Here is an 18593-nt window from a genome sequence, read left to right as displayed (position 1 = left end):
TGTTTCTAGGACAAAGCAAAGCTTGGCAACATGGCAGTGGGTGGATGGGAAGTAGCTTGGGATAATTTTCATTACATTAAAGTAGCTATCATTAAATAAAAGATTGGTGACCCTTGCCATAGTTGGAATATCATACAAAACATAGATTATAATGACAAATAACTGTGTAATAAGCAATTAACAATACAATAAAGTCTCATCCAAAATCAGAGTCTTTTCTCATTATTCAAATTACAAAAAGGAAGCCCATACTGTTCTTCTTCTTAAAGAACTTGCAATCACTGCTGCAATAAAACCAGATCACAAAGGAACTTGTAAACTGATGTCTTCATGCAATGAGAAGAAAAAAATTCCATTCATGTCACTGTATCCACTGTGCAACAGCAAAATGAAATTCCCTGGACAGGTCATTGACTTCTGCCACACCTGGTTGAATTCCTTTATCGAGGGATATTTCACAGTTTCAAATGATAATATCAAACTACTAGAAATAAATTCTAAGGGACACAAAGTCTCTAATACGTTTTCTATGTGGTGGCTCACACTCACCACTGTGATCTGGTTTTATTGCAGCAGTGACTGCAAGTTTTTAAGAACAGTATGGACTTCCTTTTTGTAATTTGAATAATGAGAAGAGACTGTGATTTTGGTTGGGACTTTATTGTATTGTTGTTTATTACATAGTTATTTGTCACTATAATCTGGAGGTTGTGTTTTGTATTGCATTCTCTGTAGTGACTTCTCTCTTAGTAATTTTCATAGTTGTAATGTCTGCAACTATATTCAATTTTGTATTATTCTGGCTCTGTGTGCCATGATTTCCTTGCTTCCAATTAGAAATTGTTTTTGGATGGAACAGCATGGATTTTGTCTTTTTCTTCCCCCTCCCCCCCTATTCTGTATTGGGGAATGGGATTCTTGAGGCAGCATCAAGAACTGTTGCCCTGTAGGCAGGGCTTTTTTTGTAGCAGGAACTCCTTTGCATGTTAGGCCACACACTCCTGATGTAGCCAATCCTCCAAGAGCTTACAGGGCTCTTAGTACAGGCCTACTGTAAGCTCCAGAAAGACTGGCTATATCAGGGGTGTGTGGCCTAATATGCAAAGGAGTTCCTGCTACAAAAAAAGCCCTGCCTGTAGGGATTTACTATTCTAGTAATGGAAGTTTGTTCTTACTTTTTCTTCATTTTCTTCTCCAACTACTGTAAATAGGAATTACTTTTGTTCCCTTAGCATATGATTCAAAAGTACTTTTGATCCACAGCCATTAGGCCTCAAAGTTTGCTTTCTTTTATAAGCATGACACTGTAATCTATGTTCCATGCCTTGATGGCAGCCATAGAGATTGTCTAAATGGATAACACTATTGGAGCTGTCAGCCATGGTCTGTGGCATGTTCAGTTGTGGCTCAGGAATGTAATACAGCTGGAGTAAACTCTAATGTAATTAGTATTCCAGTGTAGCAACTCCAGGATGCTGTTCTCAAAGGCTGGTTGTGCCTTGGGTCAAAAACGCTGATGATGCTAGGATTGTTCACTTGGCACTGTCTCTCCTTCTGTTTGGTAAGCTTAACATGTTTGGATTTTTTCCTTCCAAAGGCCCCACACCCTGAACAGTACTAGCATGTCTAAGGCCTATCAGAGCACATTCACAGGCGAAACCAACACACCATACAGCAAGCAGTTTGTCCACTCAAAGTCTTCACAGTACCGCCGTCTCAAGACAGAGTGGAAGAACAATGTGTATCTGGCACGCTCCCGTATCCAAGGGCTCGGGCTCTATGCCGCCAAAGATCTAGAAAAGCACACGATGGTCATTGAGTATATTGGTACCATCATCCGCAATGAGGTGGCTAACCGGCGTGAGAAGATCTATGAGGAGCAGGTGGGCAGTGTGATCTCAGCCCTGGAGTGTTCTTCAGAAGCTAGGGGAGTTGAGAGTGGGGAGATCTGTCCTGATTAAGTGGATTGGGGTGTCCAACTTGGAAGGGAAGGAGAGAGGGATCCTGCACCAGAGCAGTGGTACTGATTGTGATGTACAAGACGCTGCTTTTGGTTGAGGTTTGGTATGTGTGTGAGAGAGACTGAGGCTGATGAATGTTTCTGCTCTCTCTTTCCTTCTTTGGCCCTTCCAGAACCGAGGGATCTACATGTTCCGTATAAACAATGAGCATGTTATTGATGCCACACTAACAGGTGGCCCTGCTAGGTAAGTAAGGCTCTGTGTGTATCCAAAGGTTTTGCTGATTTATTTTTCAAAACTAATTATTTGCATCTAAGTAGGGCCTTTATACTACCCTTATTGTTTGTTTCATGCAGCCCACAAAGGGGGCAATTGTGAAATAACCAATTTCTGTTTTTAGCAATCAATGTAGATATGCAAGGACACTGTAAACAAGATGACCTCTTTGATGACCAAAGTCACAGTTCAGATGAGAGCTGTGTTTAAGACCAGTGGGCTTTTACATGCTTTATATTGCCTCCCCAGGAAAATAGCTGCAACAGCCCATCAGCCAAGAGCTGCAGCCATAAGAATAACTTATAATTGCTCTGGTCTTCCTCCTCCACTTTTTCTTGTAGGGCAGTGTGACTTTTTATAGGCATGCTCTGAATTCACCCACCCCCAAAAAATACAAAGGACATGATTACCACAGACAATTTAATATGGCATTTACCCCTTTGTTTTTTGGAGGCCAAGCATTATAAGGGGTACAGTTAGTCTGCAATAGAGCAGGCATTTGCTCCCCAAGGATGGAATAAAGAGTCAGACATAGAGTATTGGTATAAAATTGGGCCACTTTATTCAATATTCTAATAAACAGCAAGGGTACCCCACCAGCGGCCTGGCCAGGGCTAGGGGTCACCGCGACCGCTCCCCTGCCATTAACGGGCGAGAGACCCAGCCCCCCAGCCGGAGCTGAGTGTTACTCAGCTCTCTCCAGGCAGGCCCAGCCAGGGAGGCACGCACCAGAGGGCCCAAACCCAGACGCACGTCTCACCAGAAAGGCACCCTCTAGCCGAGCCTCCTGGACAGTCTGCATTCTCCAAACCCGGGTCTTCAAACCCGAAGGCTGATCATGCCAGACCCCAAATTCCCCAAAAGGGGGATGCTTCACAGTCCTCCCCTAGCCACATAGTGTCCTAAACCCCAAAAACCTGCCACTACTAAGGCCAAGTCTTTACTTAGGGCTTAGCGCCCACCGGCAGGCCGAACACCACCCGCACCTTGCTGAAAATCTCTCAGGAAAAGCATATTACCCTTTTCTGAGAGATGGACCCCATCCCCTCTGTAGAGGTCAGGAAATTTCAACAAAATGTCTGGATGGGGCAAATAGTGGCCCAACCCCTTTTCCAGCACCTTCCTGATCTCCTTATTAGCCTTATACCGGGCCCTTTCTATGGCTGCAGGGTCCCAAGCACAACACCACACCAGGCGGGGCAGCATAGCTAACCAAATTATGGTGGTCCCAGGCCATCGCTCCCGAATGTGGTGGAAATCATCCTGGGCCTGCCAAACTAAGGCCTTGCCCTTTAAGAGTCCCAGATCATTACCTCCCAGGTGAACAATTAAAACCTGAGGAGGAGGACCCACACAATCTTTAAACAACAAAGGCAGCAGGCCCGGCCACTGAAGGCCCCCGGTGCCCCCGCCATTCGATACACACATGCTGGCTGAGTCCCAGCTGAGAGCCAACCGCAGTTCTCCGAGCCTGATGAGCGGCCCAAAACACGTGGCTATGGCCGCATAAGAGAACTCGGCTCCTCTGGCCAGGAACAACAGCATCTAAAGAGAAAAAACAGTTAAACAAGAACAGAACCAACAATAAACAGACACCAAGTCACTCACGGCCTAATATAAGGTCACACGTAAGCCTTATAGGCCGAGGAACGCCACCTGCCCAATCTCTGAATGGAAGTGGAAGGATACCCCATGACAGCTGCTGTTGAGGCTGCCCCAATTTTAAAGGAGTGGGTCCCAAACCGCACCCCAGACAACCCCAACTCACCCAAAGCCCATGATGTTACTGCCCAAAACTGATGCTTCGTCAACGGGCTACCATTCGAATGTATAAACAAAAACCCCTTCATGGGCCCCCTAACTGCCAAATAAGCAGCCAATGCAGTAACTGGACACAGCTCAAGCTCTGAATAACTACCCAACTCGAGCACCGTACCCTTCTGCAACTGATCCGTCTTAGAGCGACGGACAGTGATGACTGCCTTACCCGCAAATAGCTGCAGATCCCTTAACAACAGAGCCTTACCAGAAACATCGTTTCTAGACTGTGCCACCAGCTCACTTACTCTAAGAGCCCCCCAAAAAGCTACCAAAGACGCAGCATAAAACAAACATGCTTCAAATGACGAAGCACACACCACGTCCCAAACCCTCTTCAAACACCGCAGAATCAAAGGAGACACAGGATTCCGCGTATCAACCCTGGGACCGGCCTCTCTGGCCCACCCCTCCAGCATCTTTCGAATACGAAAGTCAGCTGTTTCTTCCCTATAACCCAGCACCTTACTGACAAAAGCCAATGCAGACAGGCGCCCCCTAATGGATCTCACGGCCAACCCTTTACCTCGCAGCAAAACACAGTAATGGAGCAAATGCTCCACCGGGAGGGGCCAAACCCTGCAATACCCTACCTCAGCCCTAAAGTCTTCAAACTGCCACACAGCCCGTTCGTAAGACTTCCTGGTGCTCGGCACAATGGCTAGACCTATCGCTCTGCAGGCCTCGGCTCTCCAAACAGCCATAGCTCCTGGGGCAATGGCACCGCCTCTCTGTCGGCATCTGGGGCCAGCTGACGAAACCTCCCCATCTGTTTACGAGATAGAGTGTCAGCCACCCCATTACTCACCCCAGGAACATGCTTGGCTAAAAACAAAATGTTAAGCAGCAAACAGTGCAGAGTGAAGGCCTTCACCAATCTCATAACCTGGCCAGATTTGAATGAAAGGGAATTAATGACATTGACCACCGCCATATTATCACACCAAAAATGGAGAGTGTGATTGGCCATATCCTTCCCCCATAGCCAAACCGCAACTAAAATAGGAAAGAACTCGAGAAACGTAAGATCCCGGTTCACACCAACCTTTACTCAGGAGTCAGGCCAACTATCCACGCACCAATGTCCACGGAAATAGACTCCAAAACCCAAGGAACCAGCAGCATCAGACATGACCTGAAGCTCAGCTTTGAGCCTCATGTCGCCCCTCCAAAAAGAGACTCCATTAAAGGACTCCAAAAATTCCTGCCAAACCCTCAAATCATCCCTCATGCTGCAGCAGGTGACTCTATGCTGAGGCAAGCGTAACCCTGCCATAGCATCGCACAGCCTTCTAAGAAAAGCCCTCCCAGGAGCAACCACTTTGCAAGCAAAGTTGAGGTGCCCAACTAGCTGCTGCAACTCCAACAAAGTAACCTTCCTTTTAAGAAGAAAGGTAGAAATCCTAGCCCTCAGCGCCACTATTTTCTGAAGAGGCACCCTAGACAACTGCGCAGTAGTGTCAATCTCAATCCCCAAAAAGATCAACCTCTGGGCCGGACCTTCAGTTTTCTCAGGCGCTAAAGGAACCCCAAGCTCCACCGCCAGCTCAACAAAACCAGACAGCAACTGCCCACAATGCCCAGTTGCCTCAGGACCCACAAAAAAGGTAGTAATCCAAATAATGAACGACATCCTGCAAACCCACTTTCTCCCGCACAGCCCATTCCAAAAATGTGCTGAAATGCTCGAAAGCCGAACATAACACAGAGCAGCCCATTGGCAATGCTCTATCCATGTAAAATTGACTCTCAAAAGAAAACCCTAGAAGTTCAAAATCATCGGGATGGACAGGTAAAAGGCGAAATGCAGACTTAATGTTGCATTTTGCCAATTCTGCCCCCACCCTGCAACGCCTCACCATGGCAATAGCCTGGTCAAAGCTGGTGTACCTAACAGAGCATAAGTGCTCCGGGATCCCATCATTCACGGACTTCCCCTTAGGAAAAGACAAATGGTGAATCAAACGAAATTCACCAGGCCTTTTTAGGCACCACACCCAAAGGTGAGACTCTAAGAGTACTCACTGGAGGATGTGAAAAAGGACCCAGTATCCTTCCCTCAGCCAGCTCTTTTGCAATCTTGTCCCTAACAACCTGCTCCAAGCCCTGAACTGACTTAAGGTTTCCTGACATAAACAGAACTTGAGGACCCTGAAAAGGGACCCTAAACCCAACTTTAAAACCTTCTAACAAATACAAACTATCAACTCTTCGAGGGTACCTCGACAGCCACTGCTCAAGAGGTCCCACCCTTATCGGGCTTGGCCTGTTTCTTAGCTGGAAAGGCACCTCCGCTCCCGCCAGGCTTCTTCGTATTTTTACGCCCACGGGCTCTATGGCAGCTGTCAAATGAGTGGGAACCACCACACATGGGGCACTCGTGCTTGAACTGGCACGCCTTCCTATTACATACCCCAAGGGATCCAAATTCCCAGCAGAGCATGCGGGGTTGAACCGCCTGCCCCACTGCACCGCGGGGAGATCCTGATGAACCAGCAGTGGATGTGGATGACCTACTCACCAAGTGACCACTATCAGAGCGATCACCCAGATTGGGCCTAGCCGGGGACATAACCTGCAGCCAAAGCTGCTGATGGATCTGATCCCACTGAAGGGATGGATACAGGGCAGCCCTCATCCTAAATTCCTGGTCATATTGTAACCAGGCTGGTCCACTAAAGGCCATATAGCCTTTATAAATTATGTCCAAATACTGGAACAGGGATGGTGCCCGCCACGGCTGCGCCCTCGCCATCACCCTGGCATAAATACAGAACCCAGGAAGCCAATTAGCCCAGGTCCTGTCCACCTTCCGTTTTTTCAATTTTTCCTTCTCTTTCTCATCCAATTATTCCTTGTCTTTTTTCTCAACCTCCCGAAAGAGAAGAGAAAAAATATCCACGTACTCCCCTTTTAATATTTTTTCCCTAGTAGCGGGAAGCAAGTGGTCCCCCAGCGGCAAGGCAACCTCCCCAAACGGCAAAGCAGCAAAAGGCACCATCTCATATGTTGAGGGTGCCCCCATAAAGGAAACAGCCATGCCAGGATGCCCTGCGCCGGGGTACACACTAGGAATGCCTTGCCCACATGGCCAAGTCCAATTCTGAAACGCGCCCAATGCAGAGGAGGCAGGTGCCCCGTGCTTGACATGGAAGCGCCCTGCCCGGCCGCCGAAGCAGGCCCCCATGCTCCCCATGGCCAAACCTGCCCAGGCCCCGCCTGTAAATTATCACCCGACCTCCATCCGAATCCAGCAGGAACCAATGGCAAACCGACCCCTGATGCTCCAGCCGCCATCAAACCTACATCCGGACCGCAAAGGCCAGCATCCCTGCCAGGCACGACTCCACCAGACCTGCCCTCAAGAATAGACAGCCTGGTGAGAATGCTCATCCACTTACCCATCTTAGATTGCCTCATACTATCCTCCCTACCTGGAGAAAGGATGCCCGCTGTCTGTTCCAATGCTCTCAATCTACAAGCAATATTGGAATCAACCACCATATCACCCTTCTCATGAGAAGAGGATAACGGAACGGCGGTGGTGGCCTTTTCGCAGGAGCCTTGGGTGCCTTAGGCGCTGGTTTTTTTCCTTTGGGCTTGCCCGACCCTTTTCCACCAGCCATCTAAATAGCAAGCACAAGACCACAAAATGGCCTCCTGCAGCTCCACTCTAAAATGGCTTCCCCCTGGAAGAAGAAAGGGAACTCAAAATGGCCACAAAAGCCTCTGCTGCACACAAATGTCTCCAGTAGGAGAAAAATGGAGGGGGAGGCTCTCCAAAATGGTCACCTGCCAACCTCAAGGGCAATAATAAAAAACCCAGGTTGCCCCACAGGCCCACACCCTCAAAAATTAAAAGGGGAAAGACCAACCCCTACCCCAGCATACCCCAAACCCTAGGCAGACTCAGCCAACAAGAAGGACAATGCCACGTCCTCCACCGCCTCCGATGCCACCGCCAGCCCACAGCACTGCAGCCGACGCTCCAGCCAATGCTTCACCCGCCGCTGCCCAGTCGACTGCCCCAACAAACCCCGACGTCCAACCAAAAACAAAAGCCTCAGCCGATCGTCTGCCAAGACGAAGGAGCCGACGAGGAGCACAGATCTGACAGTTAGACTGTCAGATCCTGCCTTTTTCTCTGCGCACCGAAACGGGCGCCCCCTGACTCTTCCCATCCAGGGAAGCAAACTCTGCTCATGCAGCCTAGCAGCTACGCTGCAGTCTGCAAGCATAAGATTTTCTCCCTTAGTTCATCTTTTTTATATAAAAGCAGACTTTTGTTTCACTTGTTTCATAGGGGATTCATGGGTTTAGCTTTAAGAGATGGGCAGAGCAATCCTGAGCTGTGCCTGTGCTGCAGTGGATGTCTGCTGTGCAACCTTGGTGCCACTAGTTGTCTCCCTAATGGCCAAGTCACACTGCAGCGGAGGAGGAAAAGTGTAGCTGGCTGCTTGCAAGACCATGTCCATGGCAATTCCACTGCAGCATGGCCTCGAAGCGAGGTGGGGGCAGCATGAGGGGAGGGGAGGGGCACTTTGAGTCAATGGAGGGAGCAATCCTGGGGCAGATGCCATTGCATGGGACGGTGGGGGCAGGGAAGGGCAGCTTGGGAGAGCCCCATTCTCCTCTCCCATCCCACCCCCTGGCAGAGACTTGTGCCAATGACAGGCAAGTACTCACTGCCATGTGCTTTCCCTGCATACCAGCATGTCCCATAGGCAAGCCCCCCAGAAATACTTTGAGTCTACCCCCTGCAGGGGCTCTCCCCACCACTGCCTCAGGTAACCCCTCTGACCCAGTGCCCCCACCCCCAGTGGTACATGCACAGATGCCTTCCTTCCTTCCAGGAGCAGACACAGTTAGGAGTCTCAGCCATTCACTCATTTCATTAGCGATCCCCCCCATACACACACACACAAACTGGTTGCATCATTCCCCTCTTCTCTGTTCCATGTTCACAACAACCCCATGAGGTTGGTCAGGTTGAGGATATGCATCTGGTCCAAGGCCACCCACCTAGCTTCCATGTTACAAGTGGAGAACAGACTTGGGGACTCTGAAGTCCAGTTTAGTAAAGTAATGAATTGCTGCTTTCATGCAGCCCCTTCCATTTCAATGCCAGAAGTCTGAAAAATGCTGCATCGGGTGTTTCCTCGCTAGTTCCAGAGTCCCCTTTTCAGAGCTAGAAATATGATCCAGAAGTCCTGATTCCTCCTGACCACTACCCTGGTCGTACTTTGACCTACTACATTCTTTGTTCTCCTGTGAGGTTAAGAATAGAATCCAGGAATCCTGATGCCTGCCACCCTCCTTTCCCAAACTGCAAAGCCACTCCCAAGAATTATGTATTACAATATTGTTGAGCCCTTGGGGCAGCTTCCCTAAAATTGGGTCCCTTGGGAAGAAAGGGTCTGGTGTTCTTTCAGCCTACCTGACTCTAATGTTCTTCTGCTTCTCCCTCTTCCTCCTGCTTCCCACAGATACATAAACCACTCCTGTGCACCCAACTGTGTGGCTGAGGTTGTAACTTTTGACAAGGAGGACAAGATTATAATCATCTCAAGTCGAAGAATACCCAAAGGAGAGGAGGTGGGTGCTGGATTGTTCGGGGGGGGGGGGCTGCACAACTCAGAGAGCAAGGCACTATAAATGTGCATAATCCCTAGCCTGTGAAGAAAACACCTGTGGAACAATTTTAAAATTGTAACCATGTCTTTGCCCTTAGGAGGTTCTTCGAAATGAGGAAAAACATCTTAGCCTCTCCTGGTTTAACATTTGTAAATCCCTGATCATGGAGATTGGCACTTATTCTTATCCCAGGCAAGCTGAAAGAAAAAGGAGTTGTAGCAAGGAAATGATCTGTGTCTCCTCCTTCAGTACCTTTAGTATGATATTGCCTTAATCTTGCAGTTTCCCGCTTTCTTATTTTATTCTTTTTGTGTATCTGGCATATCTTTCCCCATGATGCTGCAGCACACCCAAGGAAGAACTCTGTGAGAGTAATATATCCAGTAACATAAAAGATAACCAAGTAACCAGAAATATTAAGTACGAAGTATAAAATATGCCATTAAGAAAAAAGTCATTAAAAACCATAGATAAAGATCTTGCCATAACAAGAGTTACACTTGGATCAGTATCAGCCAAAAGCTTTGTAGCTACTTCTAGCTCTTTTCCTGCACAGTCAAGTAAGCTGGAAGAGAAGTATTCCAGCTTCCCTGTCTTGCCCTAGTTTTTGTGGGGGTGCATTCTGATATTTATTGGGCTACTTCAAAATTGTGCTGTATGTGCATGCACAGTGCAAGTGAGAAAATATGAGCAGCAAAGAGAGCTAAACCCATATAGAAACACAGCAAGAACACATCAGTCACAAGAATTTACGTAATCCCAATGAACAGTATGTGTTCAGCATCTCTGCAAAACCTTAGGAAGCTGGTAAAACTGAAATACTGGCAAATGCTCATTTTTGCTCCTGCTTCAAGAGAATCACATGCTCCACTCCCATGAATTAAAGCCAGACAAAAAGGCTTATCTAAGTATATCTGTTATCTGTGCCCTATTCACATTTTTGTGTACATTGGCTCATGTTGTGTGAACTCTTGAGAGGTTATTCCAGCATTCTTTTGTTCTGGTTCTATGAACAGATACTCTTTCTGCCTGATAGACAGAGGCACCCTGAGAGTGGGGTGGTGTAGACTTCTAGGCCACCATGTGAGCAAATAATTCAGGCATAGAGATATGTGCTCTTTTTGAGAGCAGTCCATACTACTATTCTTTTGTGGTTACATTATTAGCCTAAGAGCAGCATGAGAATTCAAATACATTGTTTTTGTTTTTTAAACTGAAGCAACAGTTTTCAGCCGTCTTGGGGCTAAGCAATTAAAGTTGAAAGGTGGAATAATAAACTAAAGGCAGGCACTGAGTGGGAAAAATGTTCTTTACTCATTAGAAGTGTGGTGAAGCTAATTTTTCTTTTTTGCCATGCTTTCTCTCTAGCTAACTTATGACTACCAATTTGACTTTGAAGATGATCAGCACAAGATCCCGTGCCATTGTGGAGCCTGGAACTGCAGGAAATGGATGAATTAGCCCGAAGAGGCTCTTCAAACATGGTGGGGAGGGAGCACCCTGACTGCTTAGCACAAACGGCACAGGAGGCTCTGCAGAGAGAGAGGCCTGTTCTACCAGATCTCCCAACCCTCCTGTAGGACAGAGAATCAACCCAGGACAGCATGATTGGAATCTACCACCCCAACATGCTGGTGGAGCAGCTGGGACACCAAAGTGCTTGGGTGACGTCAGCGTATCTGCCACTGCGCTGCCAACCTTGGTTATGGAATTATATCAAGCCAGCTGTTCTGGCTGTCAGGCTCAGCTGCCTCCTCTTCCACACAAAGTCAATCTGCTTTTCCCCAGCAGAAGGCAGCAGCCACTAGCAAGCCCCATCTGGGGTGGGGAAGTGATAAACTGGCAACTCAGGGTTTTCTTTTAGTATTTTTCTTTTGAGGCCGTAATGGGGAAACCTTCCACCCCTGTGCACCTGTAAATAATGGACTTCAGAAATATACTGGGAGGAGATCGGGGGCATTCTGTCTAGCAGAGCTGGGGGAAGGGAACTGTGGCATGGCTATTGGATCCCCAGGGGAGAGTTTGTAACTTTTTCTGTGTGTTTGGGGAATTTCTTGTGTGTATGTGTGCGCGCGCGCAAGTGTGAGAGACAGCTGATTTTTAAAATAAAACTTAATATCTATTGCTTGCTAATTTACCAAGGTAACAAGAGGCTTCAAAGAGACTCATTAGCTTGACAATCCACCTTCCAGAACTCCCCAGCTCTGGATTTTGTATACATTTAGGTGTTGGATTTGAAAAGGGGGTGTGAGTGTGTATGTGCGTGTGTTTGTGCGCTCGCTTTTAGGGGGAAAATACTTCTAGTGAACAGCAGGCTCTGGCCTGCTGAAGCTGGAAATGGACCTTCCCTTCCTCCTGCCCACCCTTCCCCATCTTCCAAGCGCAAGGAGCGTCCGCACTTGAACCTACCTCATTTGAAGTGTTAGATTTTGTTTTTTGGTTTTTTTCTAATGTGAGCCCCTCGCTGTGCCACCCTTCTGCTTTTTTAAAAAACCTCTTCCTTGAACATGGAGAGCCACAGCTGCGCTGCCCTGGCAGACATGGGAACAGGTTCCGTGTGGAGGTGGGGGCTGTTTTGTTGGGATTGTCCTCCCCTCCCCACCATCCTGACAAGCACAATTCGGTCTCTCAAAAGCCTTCCTGACTGGATTGCTGAAATGAGCCATTAAGGGCTCTCTCTTCCACCACACTGAAGGGCAGATCCCTCTGCAAGACATAACGGGGGTATTTGGAATGTGCCAATGAGTGGGGGAACCAAGAGCTGCTGATCACCAGGTACCAGCACCCTCCTCCCATTCAGTTTCTCCAGTGTAGCTTACACTGACTGCAGAGAGGGTAGCCTGCATTTGACTAATGGAGTTGATGGCTAGTGGTCAGCTTTGATGTGGACAGTCATCCACTTTTGGCCCTAGGCCCCACTCCTGAGAGTCCTAGTTCTCACTCCACAATTTCCCATGATCCAACCTGCTGCTCTGAAGGCTCTCATATGTTTGTGTGCACTACACGTGCGTGTGTGAGAAAGAGAGACGTTGGCACATTGCAGAGTTTTGGGATTATTTATCTATTTATATATATTGTGTATATATTTGAACTAGCATGGGGAAGAATGCCCTGGCTGCAGGGTTTTATAGACTGCTGGGTGGATCTCTGGAGAGCCCCCACCACCACCACCACCCTACCCCCACCAGGCAGGAAGGCAAGCAGAAGGGTGACTTGTTCATTGACAGAATCTTGGGTGGGAAGGGAAATGTGTAAAGAATCCATTTTTATGCTTTCTAGGTGTGTGTGTGTGTATATAGATATATATATTTTCTTTTTGCAAAAAAAAAAAAAATCAATTTATAACCAGTATCTTAAGAGCCATTTGCCCAGCAGCATCTCCAGTGTAGGGAGATTCCGTATGAATTAAGAGATGGCAAAACGTGGGCATTATACAGGACAAACTCTCCCCCCATCACAACAAAACACAAATACAGTCTTCCCTTGCTGTTGAACATAATTTTAGGAGACTGCTGTATCATTGAACCTATTGGGGAGATGGCGGGAAATAAGGCTCTCTTGACTAACATTGTACAGTTGAGATCTTTTAACGCACAATTGCACCATTTCCCCTCCCTCCTTTAAACACACACACATCTACCAGCACGCCTGCCACAGTTAAGAGATCTGGCAAGCCGCAATGCATTTTCTCACCTGATTGAACAAACAAGGGGGGGAGGAGGATTGTGAGAGAGGGTGGCGATAAGGTTTTATCTTTCATGGTGGGGCATAAAAAATCAGGGTTAGCACACAAGGGTGTGCTTCTTTTTTGAACTTGTTGGCAAGAGGAGGGAAACCGCGTTCTTCAGTTTAAAAGCTGCTTCTGTGAACCGTTCCAAGCTACGATGGTTAAAAACCATGTGTGTGCTAGGGAAGGGGGCGGGGGGAGGAAATAATGGCAAATTATTAAAAAAAAAAGTAAAAGTAATTAAAATTGTAAATAAGATGGCATTTGTGTAGAGAGAAGATTAAAAAAAGTTTTTATCAGTAACAATACCACTGGACATTGTATTAAGATAAAGGTTTGAGTTAAAAGCCAGTATACTTTTTTTTTTGGTCTCTTTGGATTTGTGTCCATAAATTTGGAAGGCTGTAAAGTTGTAAAAAAAAATAAATTTTAAAAAATTGCTACAAAGGTTTAAAAGCTTGAGAGAGATTTTAAAAAAATGATAAAGTGTCTGAATATAATAGATTGTCAAGATTTTTTTGGATGACGGTTAGAGTTTAAGATAATCCTGTAGATTTTAGCTGATGGAAGAAAGACTATACAGTTTTTAATTTTTATATAAACTATAACCCGGTCTTGAAGCTAAAACTTTTTTAAAGTTCTCTGCCTGTATAATCGCATTTGACGCCTTGTCCCATACTTCTGTTTACAGTTGCACATATTATATATATTAAGTTTTAACCCTTTTATGATCCCAAAATAATCACTTTTTTAAAAATAAAGTGTGGACTTTGTGAGGAATTATAATTTGTGTTTTGTGGTTTTATTTTTGTGCGATTTCTATGTAGCGAAGTTGTCTCTGTGATAAGGGCAAAGAGTCTGAAACAGACCTATTCCTTTACCAAAAAAGCCCTCCAATAAAAGCAAACAAAAAACCATATGTGGCATGTTTTGTATTGAATGCACTTCTGAAATGTACATAACATACCATAAAAGGCAGAAGTTATTCCCAATTTTGCTTTTTCTAAGGAAATTCTTAAAAGAAAAACAAAATATTGTAAGAACCTGAATTTTAGGTTATCTGTCTTTTAATGGGGACAATGAAGCTGCTTTCTCTCATTAGCCCACTTACAAGGGTGGGGAGTACCTCCTTCAGGCCAGTACTGTCGGTGTGCTTTGCGTACAGGGTAAGGAACCTTCAGGGGGGTGGACCAACCATGACTTTCAACATCTGATTCCTTGAAATTTCTGCTATTTCCTATCTTGGCTTTTCTTCTCAGCTCAGGATCCTGCTTGAGGGTTTTCTAGAAATGGGAAGCATAAGAGTAGCAAACTGAAAGCCAGTTTGGTGTAGTGGTTAAGTATGCGGACTCTTATCTGGGAGACTTGGGTTTGATTCCCCATGAAAAGGCAGCTGCTGTGAGAGCCCTCTCAGCCCCACCCACCTCACAGGGTGTCTGTTGTGGGGAAAGAAGATAAAGGAGATTGTAAGCCGCTCTGAGACTGATTCAGAGAGAAGGGCGGGGTATAAATCTGCAGCCGCCTTCTTCACCTCCTCACACACACATACTCTCCCCCCAGCAGGAACTGAATATATTGAAGCAGTGGCAGCTCTTCCCCACCCCACCCCAATTTACTGACTGAGCTTTGACTCACAGAAGCTTATACCATGGGAAGTTTTCCTTGATGTTATGATCTTGTCTGATTTTAGAAGCAAAAATTTCCATTGCAGTAATAACAATGGTGTGGGGCACAGTTGTTATGTCCTCTTCTCTATCTGAAATCCATTAGTCAACATTCCATTTATTAAAATTTTTACATTTTGTTTTGTGTAGATATCTTAAATCCAATTTTGAAATCTCAATCCACAGTTCATATGATGTAATACTTTTAGCATAAATGTCCAAGATAGATTACTATCAAAGGTGTTTTCAGCATATAAAAACAAAAACCATTTTCTTTTATCTTGTCCAAGTTCCGTTGCATTATAAAGCATATATTTTCTTTCATATATCTTCACCTCTTAAGATTCAAGATACAGAAATACAAATATTTCTTCTGAAAAAGAGGAGAGACTTTGACTTTCTAAGACAGACTCTACAGAAGAAAGAAATAAAGCAGCATTGTAGAATACTATTTACATTGGAGGTGTTTCTACCGAAAGGCAGAAAAACCATAACTACAGTAGAACAAGCAAAACAACTCGCGGAAGGACCACGTGAAGAAGGAAAACTCGACCAAGCAGCAGCGCTAGCTTAGAAAATGGACAATCTGAAAGGTTATATCAATTAATATTAATGGCCTAAATTCCCCTTCTAAATTATCTAATTTTTTTAATTTACTAAAAAACCCAAAAGGCTGATATAATGATATAATGTTTACAAGAGACTCACATAAAGAAACATCATGAACAAGTTCATAGGAATAAAAAGTTGGGAAAAGTTTATGCTGCCTCTGCAACTGAAAGGGACTGCAATCTATATAACAAATAATAGAATTAACGTTAAGGAATATTTGAAAGATGCAGATGGGAGATACTTATTTTTGAAAATTCGACCTCCAGATGGCAAGATTAAGTATGCGCCCAAATAACGCCAAAGAAAATTTTATAATTTTTTTAGAAGCTTCTGGACTTCCAAGAAGGGGAAATAGTAATTCTTGGTGATATGAATGCAGTTCTGGAACCTAAAAAAAGATAGATTAAAAAGACTAAGGGGGGCAGACTGACTAAGAATGTCATTTGGTATATGGGACTGTTACATTTGGTTGATGCTTGGAGAGTCATTAATCCCAAATCCAGAAGCTATACTTTCTAGTCTGACAGACATAAAACTTATTCAAGAACTGAAATGTGCCGGATATCTAAAACTTTAACCATGAATTATAAAAATGTGGAACTTCAACCTAAAATATTCACAGATCATAATCCATTATGGATAACATCATGGCAAGGAGGAAAAACAGGATTAAGAAGATGGAGACTACATCAATACCTTTTATGTCAAAAGGATATACCGTAATTGAGAAATGTAAAAAAGACTTAGCTGAGTTTATAAAATTAAACACTTCAGAAAAAATATCAATTACATCAATTTGGGAGGCAAGTAAAGCCTATATGAGAGGTAACTTGATTGTGATTGCCTCCAAGAAAAAGTGGAAAGAACTACTAAAATAATATAAATTAAAATACTGGAAGATCAACACAAAAAGAACTTTAAATAAAACAGTCCTAAAAGAAATCAAACAATTGAAAAATCAGCTAAACCTGATAGAATCAGAAGAAATCCAGAAAAAAATTAAAGTTTGCAGAACAAATATTTTGAACAAATTTTTAGCTTATTCTTTAGCTTATTAAGAAAAAAAGATCAATAACTGGCATTAAAAAATTAAATCTCTTACCAAGAAAAAGATACCTATGAACAATTTATCTCCTTTTTCTCACAACTCTATAAGAAAGAAATTTAACTGAGTCTGGACTAGACGAATATATTAAGGATGCATCCATACCTAAATTTGCTAAAGAAGATAATGACATTCTGAATCAAAATATTATAATGCAAGAGATCTCCGATGCAATAAAGAGATTGAAAAATGACAAAACACCAGGCTCGGATGGACTAGCCCATATGAACTATCAACAATGTATTGCTTGGAGGTTGAATATATTGCTGCTACAAAAAGTGATGAATCAAATTAGTGAAGAGGATATTATACCACATTTGGCAAGAGGCGCATATAACTTTGATTCATAAAGAAGGAAATGATCCAATGCTGCTACAATCGTACAGACCAATATCATTATTAAATGGGGATTATAAACTCTTTGCTTCAATAATGGCAGAGCGACTTAAGAAATGTGAATCAAAAATTAATTCATTCAGACCAAACAAGTTTTATTCCCAAGAGCTATACCCTGGAAAATTTTGTTGGTCTTTTAAGATGCTACTGGATTCAAATTTCATTCTGGTACTAGTTTCAGTTAGGTAGCTGTGTTGAACTATCTTCAAAAGCAGAAATTTCATGTATCGTATACATTATCTTGAAAGTTCCTACAAGTTTCTAAAGCTGTTTGTTATTTGATTCTCAGGGGGCAGGGCTGCTGTTCAAAGGAAGTAAAAGCCTCTGTGGAAAATGCCTAAAATTGCTCTTTACATTCTGGGTCCAATCACTGGACAAATGTAGGTTATATGGTTTGTCAGTTTTCAGTCATAAAATGGAAAGAGGAGGCTTCACCCATCCCCAACAGTTTTTTTGGGGGGTGGGGGGGAGTTGCATTGCTTAGGATCAAACTGGTGCTGATTTTTGATGTTGTGCCAAGGCTAGAAACAGTCTGTACATACATTTGGTACAGCCCTCTAGTTTACATTTGTAACAGAACTGGTAAGTAAATTTCAGGTGCAGACAGCAAATCATATTTTTATTATATTATGGCTATGCCTGTATGTTGCACTGGCCTGCACATGGGTAAGAGAAGTAGAACAAAACTATTTCCATGAATAAAGAGATGTCTACAGTTTCATTACCGGTCACCTGAATATGAGCCAGCCTGCATTAAACAGTGCTGCTAGATGAGCTACAGTAGTACAGAATATTTATAGTACAGGTTGACTTGTGTTGTGACAGCCAGAGGAATAGTGCTTGCAGTCTGGCCATTAATACTGCACTGTACCATCTTCAGATTATTCACAGTGGCTAAGAAGGCAAGAATTACTTGCTGATTGGTGCACACCACACTGCTTTCAGAACTCCTAGCAATTTCTTTAGCCATCCCACAGAACTTTAATCTCACATCCAACCCCCTTTCTTGAAAACAGTTCACACCTAGCTGAACCAGCTCTGAAATTCAAACTTTCAAAAAATCCACTACCACTTAAGCATTGAAGTTGTTATGTGTCAAAGAAGGAGAATTTTTAAAAAGTGGAGACTAGATACATGTATACAGAAAAGAGGTACAGATGGAAACAGTATAAGAACCTGACCAACCCACCCCCCTTATTTTGAGCCTTGCACTATTACAGTGACCTTAAGTTTTCTCTCAGAGTTATAAATAGCACCTCATTTTGAAAACAGAATCCAAGTCCTGTGCTAGAGGCTAGATTTCATGTTTCGCTAGGATGAATGAAATCCTACTGAAAGTTGGTATCTTCCGTAGAACTGAAGGATCACTGGATCTTTTGTGAAGTTTAGGAGTGCACAAA

At 44.4% G+C, this 18593-nt stretch overlaps 1 protein-coding gene across 3 annotated transcripts in view; it reads left to right on the top strand.

The window, feature by feature from the left end:
• Positions 1 to 14202, top strand: part of KMT2D (lysine methyltransferase 2D) — a 120946-nt gene extending 106744 nt beyond the window's left edge. For all 3 annotated transcript variants that reach the window (XM_060252584.1, XM_060252586.1, XM_060252585.1), the window contains 4 exons: positions 1598 to 1883; positions 2134 to 2207; positions 9542 to 9650; positions 11058 to 14202. In XM_060252584.1, the coding sequence (XP_060108567.1) occupies positions 1598 to 1883; positions 2134 to 2207; positions 9542 to 9650; positions 11058 to 11150 (562 nt within the window). In that variant the 3' untranslated portion in view covers positions 11151 to 14202. The remainder of the gene's footprint in view (positions 1 to 1597; positions 1884 to 2133; positions 2208 to 9541; positions 9651 to 11057) is intronic.
• Positions 14203 to 18593: the final 4391 nt, after the last annotated feature.

Source organism: Heteronotia binoei, chromosome 13, assembly GCF_032191835.1.
Source record: "Heteronotia binoei isolate CCM8104 ecotype False Entrance Well chromosome 13, APGP_CSIRO_Hbin_v1, whole genome shotgun sequence".
Classification (NCBI taxonomy): Eukaryota; Metazoa; Chordata; class Lepidosauria; order Squamata; family Gekkonidae; genus Heteronotia; species Heteronotia binoei.
Note: the sequence above shows the minus strand (reverse complement) of the source record. Positions and strands in the feature narration are given on the sequence as shown.